Source organism: Eutrema salsugineum, unplaced genomic scaffold (assembly GCF_000478725.1).
Source record: "Eutrema salsugineum unplaced genomic scaffold, Eutsalg1_0 scaffold_15, whole genome shotgun sequence".
Classification (NCBI taxonomy): domain Eukaryota; kingdom Viridiplantae; phylum Streptophyta; class Magnoliopsida; order Brassicales; family Brassicaceae; genus Eutrema; species Eutrema salsugineum.
Genome location: NW_006256867.1, coordinates 3925863 through 3950157, shown reverse-complemented (window position 1 = coordinate 3950157; position 24295 = coordinate 3925863). Strand labels below are relative to the sequence as shown.

At 36.5% G+C, this 24295-nt stretch overlaps 4 protein-coding genes across 4 annotated transcripts; 2 read left to right on the top strand and 2 right to left on the bottom strand.

Moving 5' to 3' along the window:
* The first annotated feature begins 7035 nt into the window (after nucleotides 1-7035).
* LOC112088041 lies at nucleotides 7036-9041 on the top strand. The gene is made up of 4 exons (XM_024158195.1): nucleotides 7036-7815; nucleotides 8009-8410; nucleotides 8542-8871; nucleotides 8949-9041. The coding sequence occupies exons 1-4, from the start codon at nucleotides 7036-7038 to the stop codon at nucleotides 9039-9041; spliced, it is 1605 nt and encodes a 534-aa protein (XP_024013963.1).
* A 615-nt stretch (nucleotides 9042-9656) lies between these two features.
* Nucleotides 9657-13093, bottom strand: LOC112088040. Its single transcript, XM_024158194.1, has 8 exons — nucleotides 12221-13093; nucleotides 11387-12121; nucleotides 11162-11323; nucleotides 11024-11077; nucleotides 10619-10923; nucleotides 10459-10543; nucleotides 9902-10373; nucleotides 9657-9829 (listed from the first exon to the last, which is right to left on the bottom strand). The coding sequence occupies exons 1-8, from the start codon at nucleotides 13091-13093 to the stop codon at nucleotides 9657-9659; spliced, it is 2859 nt and encodes a 952-aa protein (XP_024013962.1).
* An 845-nt stretch (nucleotides 13094-13938) lies between these two features.
* Nucleotides 13939-15116, bottom strand: LOC112088235. Its single transcript, XM_024158535.1, has 2 exons — nucleotides 15025-15116; nucleotides 13939-14778 (listed from the first exon to the last, which is right to left on the bottom strand). The coding sequence occupies exon 2, from the start codon at nucleotides 14775-14777 to the stop codon at nucleotides 14115-14117; it is 663 nt and encodes a 220-aa protein (XP_024014303.1). The 5' UTR covers nucleotide 14778; nucleotides 15025-15116; the 3' UTR covers nucleotides 13939-14114.
* Nucleotides 15117-19045: 3929 nt separating this feature from the next.
* LOC112088039 lies at nucleotides 19046-19780 on the top strand. Its single transcript, XM_024158193.1, has one exon. It carries the CDS (start codon nucleotides 19046-19048, stop codon nucleotides 19778-19780), a length of 735 nt encoding a protein of 244 aa, XP_024013961.1.
* Nucleotides 19781-24295: the final 4515 nt, after the last annotated feature.

Sequence of the window (24295 nt, the reverse complement as noted above, 5' to 3'; positions counted from 1 at the left end):
ATAATTTTTTGTATTTTTTTCAATATATGTAAACAAATATGTTGTAAAGAATTTAATCAACCTTTAATTAATAAAATTAAATAGATAAAAGAAAATTAATAAAATATATTTATTTAATCTCAGTGCGTAATTGAATGAGTTACTAGGCAAATGGTGCGGGACAAAATAAAAGCGGTCTAAGTTTTATCATGGGACTGAAAAAACGCAAACAACTTTTTTGATTTTATTTTTAAAAAAACGCAAATCATCCCTAAAACTTATGAATGGTGATAATTTGCGTTTTTGGAAAATAATTTTTTGAAAACCGCACTCAAAGGTTACCATTCACTTCACAACCAATGATGTTATAGAATGATTACTGATGTACACTTGTTATCCATAATTGTTTATCACTTGATTTATTATTTAATTAGATTATTAAATGGATTAGTCTGATGCATGTTCTAGACCATTCGGCATGACAGATCAGTAACCTAGTATTTTTTTTTAACATCTACCAGTAACCAAGTAACTATAGTTATAAGTACTTTTAGAAAACGAACACAAGAGCCAAAGAGGTCATAAAATAGAGTCGGGTAAGATCAATAGTCTATGTTATCGTGTCCATCAAAAGCTGTCACCAGATTAAAAATAAATTAATGTCAGTGGCAATGTTACAAACGTTATACAATTTCATATTTATTCTATGATCGGTCTATTTCAAAGGACCATGTGATCTGTCGCCCTGCATTACTTCACTTGACACTATTTTTTTTTTCTTATTGAAAAAGGGAGAGTATACGCGATCCTTTTTATGTTAAAAACATTTTTATTAGTTAACAAAATAAAAAGATTACAAGCTATGGTCCTTCTTAGATCATGTAGTTGGATACAAAGCATAAGAGAGTCAAGAGAATCAAAAACACAATGTTTGAAAATCGCCAATCCCCAAACATGGCAAAGAAAACAAGAGACACATAAAAAAAAAGGTTTAACATAATTTCTCAGTTTTGAGCTCTGACGGATTTTCTACCGTATTTTGTCGGCATTTCTACTTTTTATTTCTGGATGTTTTAATATTTCTAAGTGCCTAAATTTTTGAATCTTTAATAAAATGCCAAATTTAGATTAGACAGTAAAAATACATCTTTTTTTATCCGATAAAATTTTATTTATTCTTTAAAATTATTTGGAAAGTGATTAGCCATGGCCTGTACGTCATTTTTTTCCCTGTATGATCAGGGGTTCCACGACCCTCTCTAAGAAATGCAAAGAACAGTTTTTGAAAATTTTGAAGAAGATTTTACAAGACGGTCTTACAATATATATATATATATATATAGACATATTTTAAAATCATCTATGTACTCACATCGGTTGATGGAAAAAAAAAATATATTTTATATACATATTGCTAAAAACATATATTGACCAATGAAATTGAAATAGGTTAAAGAAAACCAGTAAGCCAACCAAACGTAAAAAGTTCAAAAGATTTATCCTGATTTTCTTATTCCATTGGCTTGATCAATCAGAACCAGAAATCACTTTTCAACAAATCGTTGATCGTTTACTCCGTAATAAACAATTCTTACTCTAAAGTCTTCCCAAGAAATGCTTAAGAAATGCGTAGTGATAGATCTTAGGAGTAGTTTATTATTATAAATAGTTGAAGTAGTTTCACTTTTTTTTTTCCGTCAGGTATAGAACATATAATCTGTAATGATTTAGAGGCCCACAAGATATATAATGCGACATAAGGCACAGTGAAAGAGCACATTGGCTTTGGTGGTAGATGACAATGTTTGCACAATAATAAGAGAGACAGATATGATTTAGAAAGGACGAAGAGAAAATGAGAATTGTGGGTTAAAGTCCTAGCAAACCCCTTTGTGCATTGATGTGGTTGAAATACTTCTCTATAGGTCATGTGGTGATTTCATCTTTGCATCATAGGATATGGATAAGATTACTTAATATCTTGTTGTTTGGATTCTGGATTGTTTTTTTTTTTTGTTGCATTTGAACAATTCCTTACAGTTATCAAATGTAAGATTATATCATTGCCAAAAATTCACAATAAAGTGTGTCAAACAAAATTTTCGGCCAATAAGTATGCGTTGTTGGTGATTTATTTGAAAATAAATCTGAGTCAAATATAAGAAATTATGCGAACTAAGTCTGACATTCAATAGAATATGCTGCCATTACCCCGATATCTATACTTTGTTTTGCAGGATTTTTTTTTGGATATTATAATAGCAAAAAAGTATCTAAAAAAAACTTTCATTTCACAAAGAATGTTATTTTAAATTTTAAATTTTAAATTTTATTTTATATAAAATATCGGTTTGTATTTTCAACACAAATTTCTTAGCTAAATCTCAATTTTATCCCTAGAATTCCATCTTATTAATTAGACAGAAAATATAATAAGTGCATTAGTGAAAGACATAAGAGAGATTTCTATCTTTTTCTTAATATATGTTTAAAATGCTAAAATTATATTCTTTGTGAAATGAAAAGAGTAATATCATATAATTACGGTTTTCCTGACAAGTTTCCTGAAAAATACTAAAAACAGTGTAGTAATGACGGTTTTACTAATAAACCTCTGAACGGTATTATGGACGGAAAATTGGTTTTTTCATACTTGAAGAATGAGTAGGTGTTATTCTCATACCCAAATTATGTGACCGTGCATAAATCTACATAAAGTTAATACAAATTTAAATTACATACTTAAACTTTCTATTTTGTGCTAAATCATACATTCGAGTTAACAGTGTTATTAATCTGTTAACTCTTGCCTACGTGGACAACACGTGTGAAATGACTGTGTTTAAAAATCTTTAAACAGAATTTAGAAATTGCACAAACGACATTATTGTGGTCTCCCTAATTAAACGGCGTCGTTTGAAGAAAAATTAATAAAAACCATAGAAGAGACGCCGTTTCACTCCCACTTCATCTTCAACCTCTCCACCTCGACACCCTAGAAACACGCTCACCCCTACTCGAACCAGGTCCGTCTCACTTCTTCTTCTGATTATGATTGTGATTATATATGTTTGAAGATTGATTGATCTTGAAATAAAAGTGTGTTTTTTGATGTTTGAAGGTTCGATCTGGTGGTTTTCTGTGGGAGTACGAAGGAGAACTTGGCTTCTGGGATCTTCCATCCCTTCGTCTCTCAACCGAATACAAGAAAGAAGGGAACTTTAAAATCAGGCTTCTCTTCTGAATATGAATACAAGTCAAGAGGTTTGATAGTTACCAGTAAAGCACCAGCAGAAATAGCTGATGTAGTGAGCCGATTACAGAAAACGAGAAACAAATAGTGCTTGAAGTACTCCTTGTTCAACCCATATGACACTCTTGTAATCTTTTCCTGCAAATTACATGCAAGAATCAATCTCATATCGAACAACAGCATAGACTCAAACCATATGGATAGAAAAACAAAACAACAGCTTGCACTTGTAACTTAGATAACTAGGAGTGAGAAAAAATAAAGGATTCACTTTTATGAATTGCTAGTTTTGTTTTGCAATTCCACAAGATACACGCTTTTATGAACTAAGAAAAAAACCCACCAAGTTTCTTCCATTAATTTAATTTAAACAAAAGAAGCAAATCCAGAGGAAAGAGAAAGAGTAAGAGACGTGGAGAAGACCATAGATTACGATCATGATTCCGGACGAAAACAGTTTTCCATAGCTTCTTTTCCTTTGCTTCGTTTACTGAATCATCAGACTCAGCCATTTTTCCTTTAACGATTTGATTCTCTCTCTCACATACACACATCTACATGTTCTGGGATGTCGAGGTTGAAGAAGAAGTGGGAGCGAAACGACGTCTCTTCTGTGCTTTCTATTAATTCTTTTTTTCAAAACCACGTTTTTTAACTATGGAGACCACAACGATGTCGTTTTGTGCAATTTTTAAATTCAGTTTAAGAATTCTTTAACACAGTCATTTCACATGTGTCTTCCACGTAGGCAAAAATTAACGGATTATTAACAATGTTAAGTCGAATGTAGGATTTAGCACAAAATGGAAAGTTTAGGTATGTAATTTAAATTTTTATTAACTTGATGTACATTTATGTACGGTCACATAATTTGGGTATGAGAATAACACCTACGCATACTTCAGGTATGAAAAAGCTAATTTTCCTATTATGGACACAAAAAAACGTTCTAGTAATTTCAAAAAGATTTAAAACTATTTTGCTAATTAACAAGTAGTCACAACAGTGAGACCTTGTTTAGTTTCTCTACATGACAAGATTAACATAGGAATTTTGAACTCACTGGCCCGTCGTTGTCACTTACAAATTCAATTCTTTTATATTATCTAAGCACACAACTAAGATTAGATTCGACAAACAATATCTTTGGTCCAAATTGATTTGGCACATTGTCACAATGAGAATCATCACCACACTTATATATTCAATAAATTTGTCTTTAAAGAACTCAATACACCTTCTTTTTTTGTAAGAATATAAGCCACCATTATACACTGTGTCGTTATTGCAATTCGACATTATTTTAGTTTATGTTTGTTTAACATCTATTTTATTTGTGGAAAGTGGAACTTATAATTATATTTGCACTATTGTTTTATACACACATTCGCTCATGTCCCACGTTTCGTCAGCTTCCACTTGCACCTTTCAGCAGTGGAGGGTACAACATTTGCACGGTCAATCATTTCGTACATTTATTATTTTCTTAAATAAGGTTTTTTTTTTTTTTTTAATTTCGACCTTCGACTAGCAATATAATGATTATAATCAAACTATAATCGGACTAAATTTACACAATGGTTATCCCTCTTTCTTTATATTCAAAGAAATCATATGCACGAATTAAATTACGAAGGAGTCTCTCAGTCATTTATTGCATTTCACTTATGTGTTCGTTTTTTTTTTCAAATTTCGTTTTCTACTTAGGCTTTGAATGGGATATGGGAAAAAAGCATAGCATCTGTCAAAAAGAGTGAATTGCAAATATGTAACCATTTATGACATAAAAAATTACAAAAAAAAATAATATTTTAATTCTAAACTGCATGTAGAAAAAGAAAGCACGGACTGCACAACTTTCCCACCAGTCCGCCTGATCTGCAACAATTTTCTAATTTTTTTTTATTTTTTTTTCCAATTTCAGTATAAATAAAGGGTCATTTGCAAGAATAATATGTTTTGGTCTAACAATTGCAGATATAACGTCCATGATGGGTCAATTAGGAAACTAGCAGTAGTCAACTGTTTTTTTAGAGGGGAAAATACCATAAGCCCCTTGCCTCTTTAATCCCAACATTGCTTTATGTCTGACACGAAAACGACATCTCCATTTTGTAAAGTTAGAGACGCTATCATCAATTTTTGGACAATAGCATCCTGAACTTTAGCGCATCGGTTGGAGTGTAGCAGACTAGGTTATTTTCGATTTAAGTGTAGTGGACTAGGTTACATTTTGGGGTACCTCAAAAAGCTTTGCCGCCGCTAGAGAACTTGAAAAGAAAGAAGGTAAGCGACTACGCTTTTTATAGTTTCTGACTATTATTTCGTTGTAGTCGTAATGAAAACAGTAACGCCTTCTATGTAACAGATGGTGGGGAAGCAGATTGTGTTGCTTGTGAAGGGAAGATGGTTTGAGGATACTCCTGTGGTTTGGTCTTTCTTGACGGACCAGTCCGTACAGAGCCAAGGTGCCTTCTTAATGACGAGGATGACATATGATGAAGTGTTGAAGATCGTCCGGGACAAGTTCCAGCTCTGTGAAAATGCAGCGGTGGCTCTGTCGTACCAGTGGCCTGCGTACATGTTGATGGATGATGGGAAAGATGCTCCTTTGGTAGCTGTTCGTAAAGACGATGATGTAGCTTTGTTCGTGGAAATGCGTGGTGAAATTGAAGAACTGAACCTGTGTGTGATGGTTGCCGACGATGATGTCGAATGGGTGCAGCAAAAAGCAACGCTGGAAGATGGAAACAACAACTCCGACACCGTGGACACAGACGAGGGCGGTGGTAAGAAAGATGACTTTTTTTTAACAATATGGAGACATTTATATGTTAGTCTGGTATTTAGTAGTTAACTATATCAGAATACGACTAAAAATAAAGTAGATCTATATATCTAGTAGTTAACTATAGCTGAAATCGACCCAAATATAGTAGATCTGTATATCTAGTAGTAAATGATATCAGTAAACGACTATAATATAGTAGATCTGTATATAGTAGTTCACTATAGCTGAACCCGACTAAAATATAGTAGATCTGTATATTTTGTAGTTAGCTATGGCAGAAAACGACTACAATATAATAGATCTTTATATATAGTTAACTATATTTGAAACGACTACGATGTAATAGAACTGACTATATAGTCAACTATTTAATTATATATTCAACTATAAAACTATTTAAAACATTTGTTATAGTTCTTGACTACGTGGTATCGGACTATCTCTTAACGTCATCTAGGAGAAAGCTGTGAAAAACTGGACGAGTTGGCTGCAATAGATTTGGCTGGTGAAGAACCCGAACTGGGTGGACGTAGTGATGAAGAATCACTTGCGGGAAACGATGAAGAACTGCATAACTTTGCAGTTGATGAATCAGCACCTGCAACCCGTGAGGACGTTAGAGCGAAACAGAAGGGAAAAACCGTTGTCCACAACAACGAAGCGTGCTTCGAGTCTGACGCAGATGGCTCAAAAAAGAAAGAAGAAGGGGAAAGCAGCCGAGGATCAGGGAAGTTTAGCAGTGCTCAGGAGACGATCAATGGTGTGTTTTCAGACCCTGAAGAAATGCCCGCTATGTTCGGAAGAGATGCCCCGCCGATTGTAGATGAAATCGATGATGATGATAAGTAAACGACTATTTGTAGTTAGTTATGCATTTAATAAGGTAGACTTTAAAGTAGTTGACAATAACATTGCTGCAGGAATAGACGGTGCCCTGAAGGATGTCCGATACGAAGGTGATGGAGTGTTTGTTGGCCGGATCTTCAGAAGTAAGGTTGAATGCAAAATAAAAATGGCCATCTACGCCATCAACCGGAAATTTCACTTCAGGACTCCACGCCCGACACCACATTTCATGGAATTTGTTTGTGTGAGTCCCAATTGCGGTTGGCGCGTCTATGCTTCCCTCATGGACGGAACGGGCAACTTCCAGATCAAGAAGGCGCAACTGAAGCACACCTGTCCAATTGATGACCGTCGGCAATTCCACAAACAAGCGACAACTCAAGTAATTGGGGAATTGATCCAGGCGAGGTTCGTAGCAGGACAAAAGGGACCCGGACCTATTGAGATCCAAAGAATCATGCTCCAAGAGTTCCAGGTAAACATCTTGTACTGGAAGGCATGGCGATGCCGAGAAGTTGCTGTTGAGAAGGCTTTCGGATCCATTTCCGGAAGTTATTCTTTACTTCCATCGTATCTGGAGAACCTGCAAACATCCAACCCGGGAACTGTTTGCAAAACAGAGTTCCAGATGGATAAAAATGGGGCGAGGAGGTTCAAGTACATGTTTATCTCGTATGCGGCTACCATTTCTGGGTTGGCTTATTTAAGGCCTGTCATTCTGATTGATGGCACTCATCTCGTCGGGCGTTATGGTGGATGTCTGATTTGTGCTTCTGAGCAAGACGGGAACTTCCAGATTTACCCCATTGCTTATGCCGTCGTCGACAGCGAGAATGATGCGTCGTACGAATGGTTTTTCAGATGTCTGCAGACGATCATACGGGATGGTCATGGCGTGATGTTCATCTCCGACAGACACTCATCCATCTACTCAGGACTGAAAAAGGTTCGAACTTCAAAAATTTACATGATGTATTCGTCTACGTTTAGACAATTAATAGTAGACGACTATTCTTTTCTTATGTTCAATACGGTAATATGTGATCAAAAAAATTCCCAAATAACTATGGGTAGACGACTATCTGGTAGCCATCTTTATCTGCAGTCCCTAAACCCTATTACGTTATTCTTTCGATCAGGTGTATCCGTCAGCTGCACACGGTGCTTGTTTAGTGCATCTGACGAGGAACGTGACAAATAGGTTCAAAGAGAGCCGACTCCCTTCGCTCATGGTGCGTGCAGCGAAGGCTTATACCGTGTATGAATTCAACCAACTTTTTGCCGAGCTGAGAAGCGTAAGCCCAAGCTGTGCTGACTACTTGACCGATTTGGGTTTACCTCACTGGACCAGAGCATACAGTGTCGGAGAACGCTACAACATCATGAAAACCGATGTAGCTGAGTCGCTTAACAAAGTGCTGAAGGAATGTAGGGAGTTCCCCTTGATCTCTATGCTTGAAGCTATACGTATGAGTCTGATGGGATGGTTTGTACGGAGGAGAGCTGCTTACGCTTCAGAGATACATCAACTGACGCCTAAGGTGCGTGACATCCTGGACGAAAAATCTATGACAGCACAAAGATGAAGGTAACATTTGTTAGATGAATTACTTATTAATAAACTACTATTTCGTAAACGTCTACTCATATGCGACTATTACCTATTTCGTAGGTGGTTATGGTCAATCAGGATGAGTTCGAGGTTTACGATCGAAATGGTGGGAGGTTTGAAGTGAATTTGTGCACGTGCAGAGAATTCCAAATGCTCCTCATACCGTGTTGCCACGCATTGGCTGCTACCTCGTTATGCAAAATAAGTAACGACAACCTTGTGGGCGAAGTGTACAGCACCGGCTTTGTGAGGTCGCTCTATGAGGGAGTTTTCCACCCAGTTCCAACACCGGTGAGTAATGGTGATGGGGAACTGCTTCTGCCCATAATGCGCCGTCCACCTGGAAGGCCGAAGAAAACCAGAATCCCATCCCGTGGAGAATTCAAGATGGTAAGTTAAAAATTTTAACTACATATCGGATATAGTTGACTATAAAATCCCCTAAAAACTTGTCTACGGTGTATCAGAGACGTTCGAAGAAGGCGGTGAGACTTTGCACAAGGTGCCTTGGTCGTGGTCACAACAAAGCGTCCTGCAAACTTCCAGTCAGGGAAAAGTGAGCACACCACCACGAAAAGGATTAGTTGACTACTAAGGGAGAGTAGCTGCTAATTCCGTGTTTTTATTTTGTTTAGAGACCTTGAACTATGTTGCGAAGTCTATGTTGAACTATTTGTTGTTAATTCCTGCTATTGAACTATTTGTTTAAGTTTAATGGAACTCCCTTAATTATTGATCTGTGTGTGGTTCTATGTCTATAGATAGGCGTTTAGCTATTTATTGTGTAACCGATTATAAGTAGTTACTTATTAATAGGTAATTGCAAGATTTAGGAGATAACATTTTTCCTAATTAGAAACATGGGACCATACCTATAACACAGAAAGGTAGCTGTTTAGGATGTTATGGATCCGAAGCCACCTACTAGTAGGTGATTAATTACTGATCCACTCTACTCGTCGTTCAGTACGAAGGAAATTTAGATAATGAAACGATATAGTAAACACCTACTGTTAAACGTTTATAACATAGTTAAGTTTGGTAGATAGGAAAATCGGGAAAAACAATGGACGTAAACGTTCAAAAGACATAAAGCAACAATACTGAGAAGGCGAAATTGTTTAAGTTCACAGAAGCAATACAACAAATTACAAGATAGTCTTGGTCGTCATAAATCAAGAAGATGGTATCGGCGGAGCCTCTGAAATTGGGGTGTCCACTTTGCAAAGTAGATCGTAAGCGTATGTCAGAGCTGCATCCCGGATGGTATCATCCCCAATGTCGGTGTCTATCGCCAAGTTCTCGGCGTGAAGCTGAATAAGCATGATTGTAAGCACTCCACTCAGACCTGGAAGAAATATAGTGAATATATTATAAGGTAGTCAGTTATATAGTAATCATGTATGCAGTAGAAGTTTACCTGATGTTGGGGACTGAAAGACGGGCTTCGCAACAGTAACGTTGAATGGGTCCAACCTGTCGTTCTTCATCTCTGCATTGTAAGCAACTTTTCGGATGAAGTGTGGGAGAGATTCAGCAATTGGTACGCATGCCATCTTCAACTTCATCTCCTTGAACGCCGGGTTGCAATTAATGATAGTTATATCATGAGCCTCCAAATCGATGCAAAGTCCAACCCAATGTTTGCTGTCAATTTGGAATGGACAGTAGATGCGGGCAATTGATGTGTACCACGGCTGCCGGTTCTTGACATAAGCGGCTGCACCGGCTGGTAGGGTTATTTTCGTCCACTTGTTGGGTGATACGAATTCTCGATGGAGCTTGACAATTTCATTGATTAATCCGAACTCAACGAAGTCGTATTTCGTAGGATGAGATTCCCTGTTAACCCAAAGCTGATCACGAAGGCAGGCAAACACGGCATTCATTCCCTGGTAATACATAACAAGATAGTAGTTAATTATTCTCCAATTGGGTAGACAATTATCAATAGACCGACTATTAAAATGAACTTACCAGGATGCTTATGGGCTTGGTGCGAGATAAAATTTGGTAAAATACGTTCGGGGTAAGATTTACGTCGTACCAGGTGGGGAAACGACTACCAAAACACAAGAAATTAATCATTAAAGAGAAATGAAATTGTTTTCAAATACGATGAAACATGAATACTAACCTCGTCTCCTTCAGCTTCACTTCCATGTAAGACACTTGTTCCGCTGTGGGTGGGGGGAAAAAGGAAGACAGGTCTACTGAGTTCTCGGTCTTTTTTAGCCGTTTCTGAGGGTAGACAAAGTCATCGGATTTAGTTGAAGTGATTCTTTGCCGGGAGCTTTTGCGAGTTGGAAGCGGGACTTTCGATGGCTCCATTACATCTTTGTCTGCTTGTTCGCTTTGTCTAGCTTTCTCGCGGGCCTTCTCCTCTTGGGTGAGACCAAGGGAAAAAGCTGGGGGGTCGTCTACTTGTGGAAGCAAAGTTGCCTATTGCGGATAATTATGCAGTGAGCCTCAATAATTAATGTGTCTAAAAATTGCATAAACGTATACATTATATGTGATTATAATTTTTGTGATTACAAACCTCGTCTTTGTCTAAATCTGTTCTCGGGATCGAACCAATATTGTTGACATCGACCTATGAGAAAGAAAAAGACATTTAAAGTAGTCAACTATAAAATATGTGTATATTTGTAAACACCTAAGAAGTGTATGTGTTTACCTGTTCAGCAGCTAAATCATTAGTCGGGTCGGGGAGGTTTCCAGTGTCGTTAGTATTAGCTGATGCGGTTCGAGTATCCGGAACATCTGAGATATCATTACGTGGATGATCCTTCGTATTCTCCAAGTCCGGAATTGGCAGGTCTGTGGTATTTTCTGATGGCTATAAAAGGAAAAGATAGTTAACTATTAGTAGACATGTAAGTTGTAATTAGATATCAAATACCTTAGGGAGTGTATCGGTATTGCCATCGGCGACCTCGTTGGAGGAATTGATGTCGTTTAACACGTCAACTATACGATTGGTGGCCCTTGTAGCGTCATCAACAAAATGATCGTCTTCTACAAGGCCATCTTTATTTACGCCAACCCTATCCATCGTAATGTCTTCGTTCTGCACATCCACCTGGTTATCAACTACGTTATCAGCGTCGGGAAGGGTTTTATTAACAGCTTGGATGACGCCTTGGTTATCACCATCGTCGGAAGCTTCATTTCCACCTTCGTCGTCCTGGCTAGAACTAGAAACGGTCTTCGTTTTGGTGGCAAATGTGTCCGCCTTCAAGTTGGAAATGTCGGAACGTAACAGGAAAAGCTCCGAGTATGCCTTATCAAAATCTTTCCGAAGGATACGGAAATCGGATTGAATAGAGTTAAGGGCATTCATAATCTTGGAATTGGCTGCAACCACTTTCTCAAAAAAAGCTGTAGCGGCAAACTCGAGATGTTCGTCACCGCCAGGCGAAGAAGATTTCTGTTTTGTTGATGATTGAGGCTTCGTAATCTTATTATATTCGGAAGCCTTACTCCCGCCAACCCACGACTTATGTGTGAATGTAGTACCCTGTTCAATGGCACCGATCAAGTTCTCGACCTTTGAGTCTTCTACTTCATCTGGGTGGCAAAACTCCTCCTCGTCGAATACGTTGTCCTCATCTTCGAGAATGTGTTTTACACTGACCTGCTCAAACATATAATCAGCTACGGTAGGTAAGGTAGACATCTATTATTACGTGATTACTGGATAATGATTGGTATACATATATTAGTAGTTGATTACCTTGCCCTCTTTGTCTATCGTTCTGACATGGTTCATTGGAATCTGGATTGCCTTCTGGGCACCCGGACGTAGGATTGGGGCCTCGTCTTCATCGTTTTCGTCATCCACTAAACTGTGCTTCTTACCCTTAACATCTTTAGACATCAGGCTGGGGACGCAAGCTAAGACAACCATCTGCAGGCCGTGTAAGAACCCTTGAAACGCACATGTCGACTGACAAAGATTAGAAAGAACAGAACATCGGCTCTTGATGCTTTCCATAGTCAAGTCAAAGGATTTTCGTCCCCATGGATACGATAGAAAATCGTCGACATCTCTAACCATCAAAATATGCTCGCCATTTATCTTTGTGTTCTTAGAGGTCGGACAGACAATCCCGTCAACAAGCAGAAGCAAAGCTAGACGAAATCTTGTGTCTTTATCCTTGTAAGGCCTCCCCAAAAGGGTGTTTGCTATCCCCAATGGAGTTGCGTTCTTCTCACTACCAAAAAGTTCTTTGGTGTAGTTCTTTATCTCAGCTTCATCACCTTCAGAGAGCGACGGGAGGCTAGAAAAATCAAGACCAGTAGCTATTCCGAACTCCCTCATGGAAAATCGTATCGGCTGGCCTGAGAAGATACACCATATCTCCTTCTTCTTATTGGTTACCAGTTGCCTAGAGAGAAGAAAGTGGAGAAACCTCACAGAAGAAGCGATCTTGTTCCCGGCTTGAAACAATTTACCGAATTGCGAGTCCATAAGCTGGTCGATATGGTCGTCTTCTAGGGCGAAGGTAATCGCATCAAGATAGTTCAGTTGGAAATATGTGTTTACCTTCTTGTTTTGAGGTTCGTAGCCGAACTTGAATAACCTCTCGGGAAATGGTGGTGACATCGGGTTATCACTAAAACAAGAACATATATGATTAGCAGAAGTATGTGTCTACATCTAGTTACTAAACTCAAAACAAGCTGGGAACAACTATATGTAGTCAACCATATGAGTAGTCAACTATATGTAGTCAAATATCAACTATATGTTTATGTTGTCACAAATTTTTATACAACTGCGAGAATTTGGTTTTCGAGATTACCAATCGCGGTGACAGTTGGGTAAAGTAAAAACCCTATATCAAATAGATCTAACAAGTAAGGGCAAAAAATTGACTAAGAGATAGTTAACTATTATGTAGAACTTGCAGCGGCAAGAAAGCAGTTAATTTTCAACAGCGGATTCACAGTGTTCGGAAAACAAAAAACAAAACCAAGAGAATATGTACGCAATTATGCATTTCGGAGTGCTTTCAAAAATTCAGGCTTAGGATGAAAATTAGTAAAGATGGGTGAACACTACTCACCCAAATATGCGAGCGCAGAGGCCGGTGGTGTTGGGCGGCGGAAAACAGATAATATCGGACAATGTTCTTTTAGGTTTAGGAATAAATACAGATGGAATTGCAGATAGAAAAAGGTGAACTTATTGGGAGGGGAAACGAAAGCGGAGGAGAAAAAACGGTTGCCTGTTCAACTAGGAGAGAGAGACAGGGAAGTAATGGCTTGAAGAATTGAATTGATTGTTCGAACTTTTTCATTTTAAAAGAGGTTTTAAGCGGTTTTCAATGCAAAAAATAGTTGTCATGCTGAAGAGAAACCGCTATGTTACTGTGTTGAAGCAAAGCTAGTGGAAAAAGTATAGAGAGTAGGGGTTTTAAGTATTTTACACTCCAACTATAACCCGGATCCATAACATGAAATATCGGTAGACAATTACAAAAATATCGTACTACTTCGCAGAAAATAAAAGGTTACAAGATAAAATATCTTTTCTAAGGTAAACGTCTAGAAGTAGTACCCTATGACAATCATAAAGTAGACAACTACCTAAGCAGACTACAAAATAAGGATCGAACACATATCTAACATCTTGGATCGAACACGAATCTGGCAATTTGGTACTGGGTGTACAGGTACCACTGCTCGCAGCACATGAGGTGATATTTCCATCGGCATCTAGGGAAGTCGGTCAAGACCTGAGGCAACTTGCATCGGTCATCAACTACCATTAATTTTGCTGTGTCCATGACATCCTCACCAATCTGAATCATGTGGCACATGCGGTTTCTCCACAGATCTATACGGTCTAACATCTCTAGTCCGAACGGATAGTGGCCACATGCAGTAGCACATATTGCAGCCATTAGAGTCGCCGCGTCAACGCCACCCTTGGATGCCTGATTGAAGAAAGTAAGAGAACCTAAAATATCGAAATCAACAATGACCCGGGACATACCTCGGAGGTACAGTGCAATAGGGTTCCCGGATTTGATTGCTGACTCGAAAAAAATAGGGTATCGAACAATTAAAGTGGGATCTTTAACGAACGAGTCGATGTTCAACATCTTCACGACAGCAAGATTTCTCAGTATTCGGTTTAAGGTAGTAGATGAACAACTGAAAGACACAGCGTCCTTCGGAGCTTTTTTAGCTACTTTTAAAAAAATATCGAGCAGAACATCCTGAATCTGGAGAAGAACATCGTTTACGGAGGTTATAGTTTGAGCTACTGAAATGTTGGCCATGCTGAAAATCAGTAGACAGAAAAAGATAGTTAACTACTAAGATGACCGGGAACAACTACTAACAGCGGTATCATAAAGTAGATCTGACCGTGAAATTGTTGAATACTATGTATATACAGGCAAAAAGATAAAGAAAAGACAGAATCATGATTCAGCTAATCGCGGTACTAGTTTTTGAGTATCTAAGAATCAGGAAAATGTTAGATCTATAATTACAGAGATGAGATTTGAAGGAAAACGAACAAACCAGAGAAAATGCTCTTCCCATCCAAGAAGCTACGGAAAAACACAGGAGAGAGAATCGGGAGGATATCGAAAGAGAAGGGAGAGAATATTATTTGAATTTGAATTTCAAATTCAAAGCAAGAGGCAGATGTGTATATGTAGACGGATATGGAAATGTAAGAAAGAGAAAATTTCTTTCAAAAAGTTGAAGATTGTCAGACAATAAAAGTTTGCTGTGTTAGAGGAAAGAAAGGACTAACATCGATCATTATAGGTTATGGGGTGGTGAGTAATTTCTCACCCATTAAACTGAATAAAATAATACTGCAAATTTGGTCTCCAAAACCTGCTCTTCCACCTAATTTCCCATAAATAAATCACTTCTTTCATGCACAACTTACCATTACCACCATTACCACCATTTCCTTACAGTTCTCCCACACTGAAGTAAAAAGGTACGTCCCTTGTATTTGATATTTCTTTGTTTTTTGTTGTCAATTACAAATGTTTAAATAAATAATTGTCCTACATATTATTTCATAAACATGTTCTAATATGTATGTATAATTTGATATACATGTCCAATAGTTTGTGGTAAATATTTTAATTATTTTCTTTGTAAACACAAAAAAAAAATTCAAATTTTTTACTATAAACATATATATATATATATATATAAAATTATTAATACTTGCTTAAAAAAATAATTCTTATTATAAAATATAGATATTCATATAAATTATTATAATAAATTCATGCATGCATGTTATATATATATTGTTTATAAAATTGATATATATATATATATATATATATATATATATATTTGTTCTAGGCACATATTCAAATACATGCATGTGGTTCTTATCTTTTGGAAGTTAGATTTTTAAAAATAAAATTTTCAAGTTTCCTTAAAAACAAAATCAAAAGAAAAAAAAATAATTATTATATGTACACATTTATATAAATTGTAAAATTAGTATAATAATTTATGCATGTAATTTGAAAATTTTCTATACACATATTCTAAAACATGCATACAGTTTCTATCTTATATTTTATTAGACTTTAAAAAAATTATTTTTCTGGTTACTGTATAAATAAAATTATTAGTACTTGGTTTAAAAAAATTTATTATTTTATAATATATACATTCATATAAATTAGTGTTATTACTTAATGCATGTTATTTTAAAAATTTTCTATAAACATATTCTAATGCATTCATGTATGTGGTTTTAAAAAATGGAGGATTCTTTGTGAATTTCCTAGATATGATATTCATGTTCAGAAAAGAGTTGTAATGGCTACAATGGGACTACATAACTTTATTAGAATCTCAAACGCTTCAGATGAAGATTTTGCCGAAATAATGAGACGAAGAGCGAACAACATCGAGACCGAAGACAGAAGCCGCAGAAGAAGAAAATATTATGACACACATTTGGGAAAATATTGCAAATTTGTTATGGGAAGATCAAAATACCTCATATTAGTTTAGTTTTTTCTATTTTGTTTGATGATGTATTTACATTTTTTTTTATTTGTATCATTTTTATATTTTTGTATTATTCAATTAAACATTTTAAATTATTAAATTTATATGATCTGTAATTATTCTGCGTGATCTGCATGAATTGCATTTGATCTACGTGATCTGTTTGATCTGTATGATCTGCATTTTTTTGTCTGTGTCACCATTCGAAGCCTTAATTGACTATTAGCACTGCGACATCGCAAACTATTGCAACCATATGAAGTAAAAAAACTAAAAGAGAACTTATCGTTACATATTTTATGATTTGGTTATTTATTCTAAAAAGTAAAAGAGAAGTTTTGAAAGAGATGAATCACTAAGACACTAATCAATGACTAAGACTAATTCTTTTTTTTGTCAATACTACGACTAATTCTTAAAGATAGAAAATGTTTACCTAAAAAATTGTTAGTGAGTAACTTCAATAAAATTGTAACGGTAAATGCTCATCTACGAAAAACAAAGTAAAGGTAAAAAAACATAGAAAGTGAAAATGAGAAAAATCCTTTTGGGAAAGAATATTCTCTATATCTAGTGTATACAACAATCCGTTTATACATAGATCGTTACATCCACTTCACAAAAGAGCATGTTTCGGTTGTACGAGCCGTGGCCGCTTAGCTTTGAAATGCTCCTGAAACGTTTATTCCTTTTTCATAAATTTGACAAGTAACAATAAACGGTTCAACAATAAAATAAAATATACTAATTAATGGATTTTTTGTATTCGAACATGACATCATTACTTCTTTGAGACTATCATTGCAATTGTTTTTTGGTCAAGTTTTTCATTTCTAAATTATCAAGCTAAGCTTCACGACAAAAAGAGGAAAAGCATTAGCAATGACGTTAGATATTGTTGACGGGACGCGATAGAAGCAGAAGACTCATCATAGACTATATATCCGCATATTGATATATAATTAAAAAGAATATGTAACTATATATGTTGATATCATTATATTAGTGCTAATATTCCGACATATTTTTATACGTTAATTAATCAGGGATTGACGTCCTACGAACTATTTTATTTAAATTCTTATTAAAATTGGGAGCACAGCCATAATTTCAGAATCATTTTAGAATTTTATATATAGATAAAACACATATTCCCAACTTAATATTTTTTTTTGGCGAGTTTTTCGTTACTGTATAAAAATATATATTCTTCTAGATAAGAAACCCCACAGCAAATTTTATGACTATTTTATAAGTAAATAACAATTTCATTTTATTCATACCAAAAACTATTTCATTTTATTTTATACTCTTATTGTTAGATTTGTGCACAGTTAAATTAGTCAACATGTTTTAAAACTCAGATTTCTTAGTTGTTTTGGTGGCGCTACTTCCCGGCCTCCGGCAGCTTAAAATGTCACAGCTTATTCTATTCCAACAATGGATGAATGACTCAATATATTTTATAAGTAAGACTATCAAGTAAAATACTAAATGTGGGAACTACATATCTCTGAATGACAAAAAATACTAATGAAAAACATGATGGATAACGTGAAAAGAATGAAAGAAGAAGATGGTGCTATATGTCGAGCAGGGTTGGAAATTTGTTAAGCGTCGGAAACAGGATGATGGTGCTTTAGCAATTTTTCTTTTCATTGAGAAAAAGCCATAATGGATTGGACTGTACATTTATAAGACAAATTTAACTCGACTACCTCTGACTTAGCAGTTATTAGCAAAAGCAATTGGCAAAATGACTATGACCAATTTTGTTAAAACACTTTGTTTTGGTTTGATAATTGGTTTGATAATTAATTTGAGATGGATCGGTTGTTCTAACAATGAACAAATCATAGTCACATAGGATAATATCCATGCTTGTCTTCTTGTAGGGGGCCTGATGAATCATAGTCACATAGACCATCTCTTTTTTGCTTGTCCATACAGATATACAGTTTGGTTTGAGTTGGGGATTACTCTCCTTGGCCGCTGTATCACTTTAGATTGGTCTGATAGCCTTGTATCGAAACAGTTCCACGTTCATGATTACATTTTTGTTCAGACTTTTCTTTCAAATCACCATCTCCAACATGTGGAGCAAATAAATGGAAGAGATCACAATCATATGTAATATTAATAAAATCATTCGTAACCGTATCAGTTTTCTCCACTACAATATGTTGAATAAGCATCAGATATTAAGGCCAAGGCCTAAATTGCTTAACAAGTCGGTTAAGTTAATTAAATAGAGTTTTAGAATATTTCCTTATTAAATTAGGAGTTATCTATTTCTAATAAAAAAAGAAAAAGTGCATTTGCTAAGTTGTGCAAGAAAATATATATATGTAAGTCATTGATGAAGTTGCATCAATGAGAGATACATACTTTGGTGTTTAGTTTTGAGAGATTTTCTAAACATAATAAGAAAGTTATTCTTACAAACAGAGTTTGTTCTTGATTTAAATACTTAAATTGGTATCAAAGCTTAAGGAGAAGCTTGTGACCTAAGGTATCGAACACGAAGATTATTCGATATCCAACCATGGAAAACATCGTCCCAAACCCTAACCCTAATCCGAAGGAAAGTGTTCCTTCTGCGATCCAGTGCCCTATGCTAATGTCAATGAGTTACACGTTGTGGGCTATGAGAATGAGAGTTCTTATGCGAATCCATAAGGTGTGGAAAACAATCAAACCTGGTTCGACCGATCCTAACAAGAATGATATCGCCATAGGACTCATCTTTCAATCTGTCCCGGAGGTTCTTATTCTGCAAGTCGGCGTACAAGACTCTCCAAAAAGGATATTTGATGCGACCCAAGCAAGTCATCTAGGAGCTGATCGTGTCAAAGAAGTGAGGCTTCAAACCCTAATGTCCGAGTTCGAGAGAATCAAGATGAACGAGTCGGACAAGATAGATGACTTCGCGGGAAAGTTATCTGAACTAGCTTCAAAATCGATTTCTCTAGGGCAAACAATTGAAGAACCAAAACTTGTGAAGAAGTTTATCAACAGTTTACCTAGGAGTAAGTTCATTCATATCATCGCCTCTCTCGAGCAGGTGTTGGATCTGAAGACGACGAGTTATGAAGACATAGTAGGAAGGCTAAAGGCGTATGAAGAAAGAATTCTCGAGAAGGAGAATCATGGAGATACCCAAAGCAAGCTACTATACGCTAACTCAGATCAACAAAGCTTTTCAAGCTCAAGAGGGAGAAGACGTGGTATAGGAGGCAGAGGAAACAGAGGACGAGGAATAGGAGGCGGGTCTAACTGACAAGAACGATCAAAAAATTCGAACCAATTAAAGGAGAAGAAGGATCGGTCGAAGGTGATTTGTTATAGATGTGATAAACCCGGCCACTTTGCATCTGTCTGTCCTGAACAACCACAAAAGACACAGGAAGCAAATAAAGTTGAGACATAAGAAGCTGATGAGGCACTTTATATGCATGAGATGGTGTTTTTGAATGAAGAAAATCTAATACCAAATAACTATGAAGGAGAAGAAGGACTTTGGTATCTAGACAATGGAGCAAGTAATCACATGACAGTAAACAAAGCATTCTTCTCTGAGCTCAACAAAAACATAAAGGACAAAGTGAAGTTTGGAGATGGCTCTTGCGTGGGAATAGCTGGAAAAGGATCAATTCTGTTTCAAAGTAAAACAGATGAGCAGAAACTCGTATCGGATATCTACTATAAACCCGAGCTCAAGAGCAACATTCTGAGTCTAGGGCAAGCCACCGAGGCCGGCTGTGATGTCAGAATAAGACAGGATTACTTGACTCTGCATGACCCGAGTGGAAGACTCTTGGTGAAAGTCATACGGTCACCCAATAGGCTTTCAAAATCAAGCTGAAGATTGAAAAACCGATATGCCTAAACACGAGTATAGAGGATGAAACTTGGAGATGGCATGCAAGGTTTGGGGCATATCAGCTTTAGAACAATGAAGGCAATGTCACAACAAGAGATGGTTTATGGTCTACCTAAAATTCGAGAAGAAAAAGGGACTGTGTGAGTCGTGTTAGTAGGGAAACAGACTCGAGAAAGCTTTCCAAAAGCATCAAGGTTCCGAGCTTCAAGACCACTGGAACTTCTTTATGCAGACTTGTGTGGTCCGATTTCGCCACCAACCATCACAGGTAACAAATACATATCATATATGACTTTACAAGATATATGTGGTCGATCTTATTAAAGGAGAAAAGTGAGGCGTTTGGGAGGTTGAAAGTGTTCAAGGAGCTAGTTCAAAAGGAGTTTGGAAGAGCAGTATTGACTCTTAGAACTGACAGAGGAGGAGAGCTTACCTCAAGGGAGTTCTATGAGTTTTGCGAATCAAAAGGGATCAAGAGGCATCTCACAGCTCCCTACATACCACAACAAAACGGTGTTGTAGAGAGGAGAAACCGAACCCTAATGGAGATGACTAGGAGCAGTCTTAAGGTTATGAAGGTACCTAATTACTTGTGGCGAGAAGCAGTTCGACACGCCACATACGTAATCAACAGAGTACCTACAAGAGCTCTTAAAGACATGACTCCTCATGAATGCTTGCGAGAGAAGAAACCAAGTCTAGAGCACTTAAGAGTCTTTGGGTGTCTCGCATACTCAAAGGTGGAAGCTACAATTCTTAAGAAGCTGATGATAGGTCACATATGCTCGTACACCTTGGGATTGGGCCAGATCCAAGGCATATAGACTCTATAATCCAGAGACAAGGAGAATTATAGTAAGCCGTCATATGGTTTTTGATGAAAAGGAAAGCTGGAACTGGAACAAACCAAGAGATGGATCAATAAGGGATCCAGGGATGTTTCAGATGAGGTGGGGTGAAGTTATTGATGCAGGGGAAGAACCTGCAGTAATCGGTTATGATCATGAAAGGGAAATTGAAGGAAGCGACGGGTGTCGAGCGACACCATCAGCGGTGTCGAGCGACACTAATGAACACGGGTGTCGAGCAACACCATCAGCAGTGTCGAGCGACACTTACAATCCCGAAACTGATCATAATGCAGAGAAAGATCTACCTAATGAAGCTGATACAGAGCAACCACTTCGAAGATCAAGTCGTCAAATACGCAAGCCAGGATATCTTGATGACTTTGTCTGTCAAGCAGCAATAGAGTGTGAGAGACTGCTACTCTCAATAGATGATGAGCCAAGGAACTTTAAGGATGCGAAAGAGTCATTAAAGTGGAGGCAAGCATATAGAGAAGAGATAGAGTCTATCAACAAAAACAAGACATTGTTTTTAATTGATAAACCGAGGGAGGCAAAGATCATTGGCCTCAAGTGGGTTTTCAAGATCAAGAAGAATGCAGATGGTACTATCAACAAGTATAAGGCGAGACTTGTGGCTAAAGGATATGTACAAGAATCATGCATTGACTTTGATGAGGTATTTGCACCTGTTGCAAGATTAAAAACTTTAAGACTGTTGATAGCATTGGCAGCATCACATGGATGGGATATTCATCACTTAGACGTGAAGACAGCATTCTTACATGGAGAATTGAAAGAAGACGTCTATGTTGAACAGCCTGAAAGATTTGAGATAAAAGAGCAGGAACAAAAAGTATACAAGGTTTCAATAGCTTTATACGGACTAAGGCAAGCTCCTCGAGCTTGGAACACAAAGTTAGATCAAATCCTAAAAGGAATGAGGTTGATAAGATGCTCCATGAAAAGCTTAGTGTATCGCAGAGAAGAGGAAGGATCATTACTGATAGTTGCAATTTATGTGGATGATTTGTTTGTCACAGACAACACTCTCAAGGTTATAAGTGAGTTCAAGACAGGGATGGAAACCAAGTTCGATATGTCAGAAGTTGGAAAACTAACTTACTACCTTGGTATCAAAGTTCATCAAGGGAAGGATGGAATCGAGATAAAACAAGAAGGCTATGCACGAAGGATACTAGCAGAGGCTGGCTTAGAAACCTGCAATCCGACGTTAATACCCATGGAATTCGGATTAAAAGTTTCAAAGGCTCAAGATGAAGAAGAGATAGATCCTACATGTTATAGAAGGAATGTAGGGTGCTTAAGGTATCTGTTACACACACGACCAGACTTGGCTTTTTCTGTTGGAGTTGTTAGCAAGTATATGCAGAGTCCTTGCAAGTCGCATGGTGACATAATGAAGCACATGTTGTGGTATCTTAAAGGGACAGTCACGTTTGGCTTAAAGTTTTGTCATGGAGGAACAAATAAAATCATTGGCTTTAGTGACAGTAGTCACAATGTAGATCCAGACGATGGAAGGAGCACCACTGGCCATATACTCACCAATCAATTGGTGTTCGAAGAAACAGGACATAGTGGCTCTGTCTTCGTGCGAAGCTGAGTTCATGGCAGCAACAAAGGCGGCTAAACAAGCTATTTGGCTTCAAGATCTATTGAGCGAGATTACAGGGTGGAAGACCGAGCATATTGTCATCAAGGTCGACAACAAGTCAGCAATGACACTCAGCAAGAACCCTGTATTTCATGGTAAGAACAAACATATTCATAAACGCTACCATTTTATACGAGAGTGCATTGAGAAGGAGTTAGTAGATGTGGAGCATGTGCAGGGTGTTGAGAAGAAGGCCGACATTCTTACTAAAGCTCTGGCAAGGATTAAGTTCAGAGAAATGAGAAGCTTGATAGGAGTCCAAGACATGTCCAAGATCAAGTCGAAGCTTAAGAGGGAGAATGTTGAATAAGCATCGACATTAAGGCCAAAGCCCAAGTTGCTTTACAAGTCAGTTAAGTTAATTAGATAGGATTTTGGAATATTTTCTTATTAGATTAGGAGTTATCTAGTTCTATATATATATATATATATATATATAAGTTATTGATGAAGTTACATCGATAAGAGATACATATTTTGATGTTTAGTTTTGAGAGATATTCTAAACATAATAAGAAAGTTATTCTTACAAACAGAATTTTGTTCTTGATTTAAATACTTGACAACAGTATTAAAAAAATTGGGTGGTCTACTATAACAAGTTTGCAAAACAAATATGAGAGTTATTTTCTAAACAAGAATTATTCTTATAAACAGAATTTTGTTCTTAATTTAAATACTTGACAACAGTACTAACAAATTGGGCGGTCTGCTACAACAAGTTTGCAAAGCGAGGAAACATTATGTACGGTCTTTTACTTTTGGCTATTACTACAAAATGGTCTTTAAACTTATTTCCTCATACAGTACTCTTTTTTCAATTTCTTTTACCATCACACATATATATATATATATATATATATTGTTATCAAAAATTTAATGTTTCTGAGAAACAACAACTCCTACAAGTGTATTTTGCTCTATACTAATTATAATTGTAAACGCACAACCTAGCTTACACTAACACGATATATGGACGACGCACTATAAATGATAAATCAGTATCCCATAATTTCGATATGAACTAATTATGATTTTTACTTTTATATATATATATATATATATAATCAAAAGTGATGAATGAACTACATTAATTCTGAAAACAAATTGTTCTCTTTCAATACAATTTCTTTTTGCTCATTATATATATTTACCTATTGTGTCTTAATAATATATAAACTATTTTATTTAGTTGGTGGAAGTGAGTGCTTTCACGTCAAATATTCTTGTCTCCCAACAAATAAAAGAAAACGTTTTATGCAGAAACTTGAAGATGCTAATCACAGTTTCAGATTTCATTGATTGACAAACAAATATTCCATTCTCTTTCTTTTTCTGTTCTTTTTTGGCCAAATCCTTGTTATATTAGTTCAAATATATTCTCTA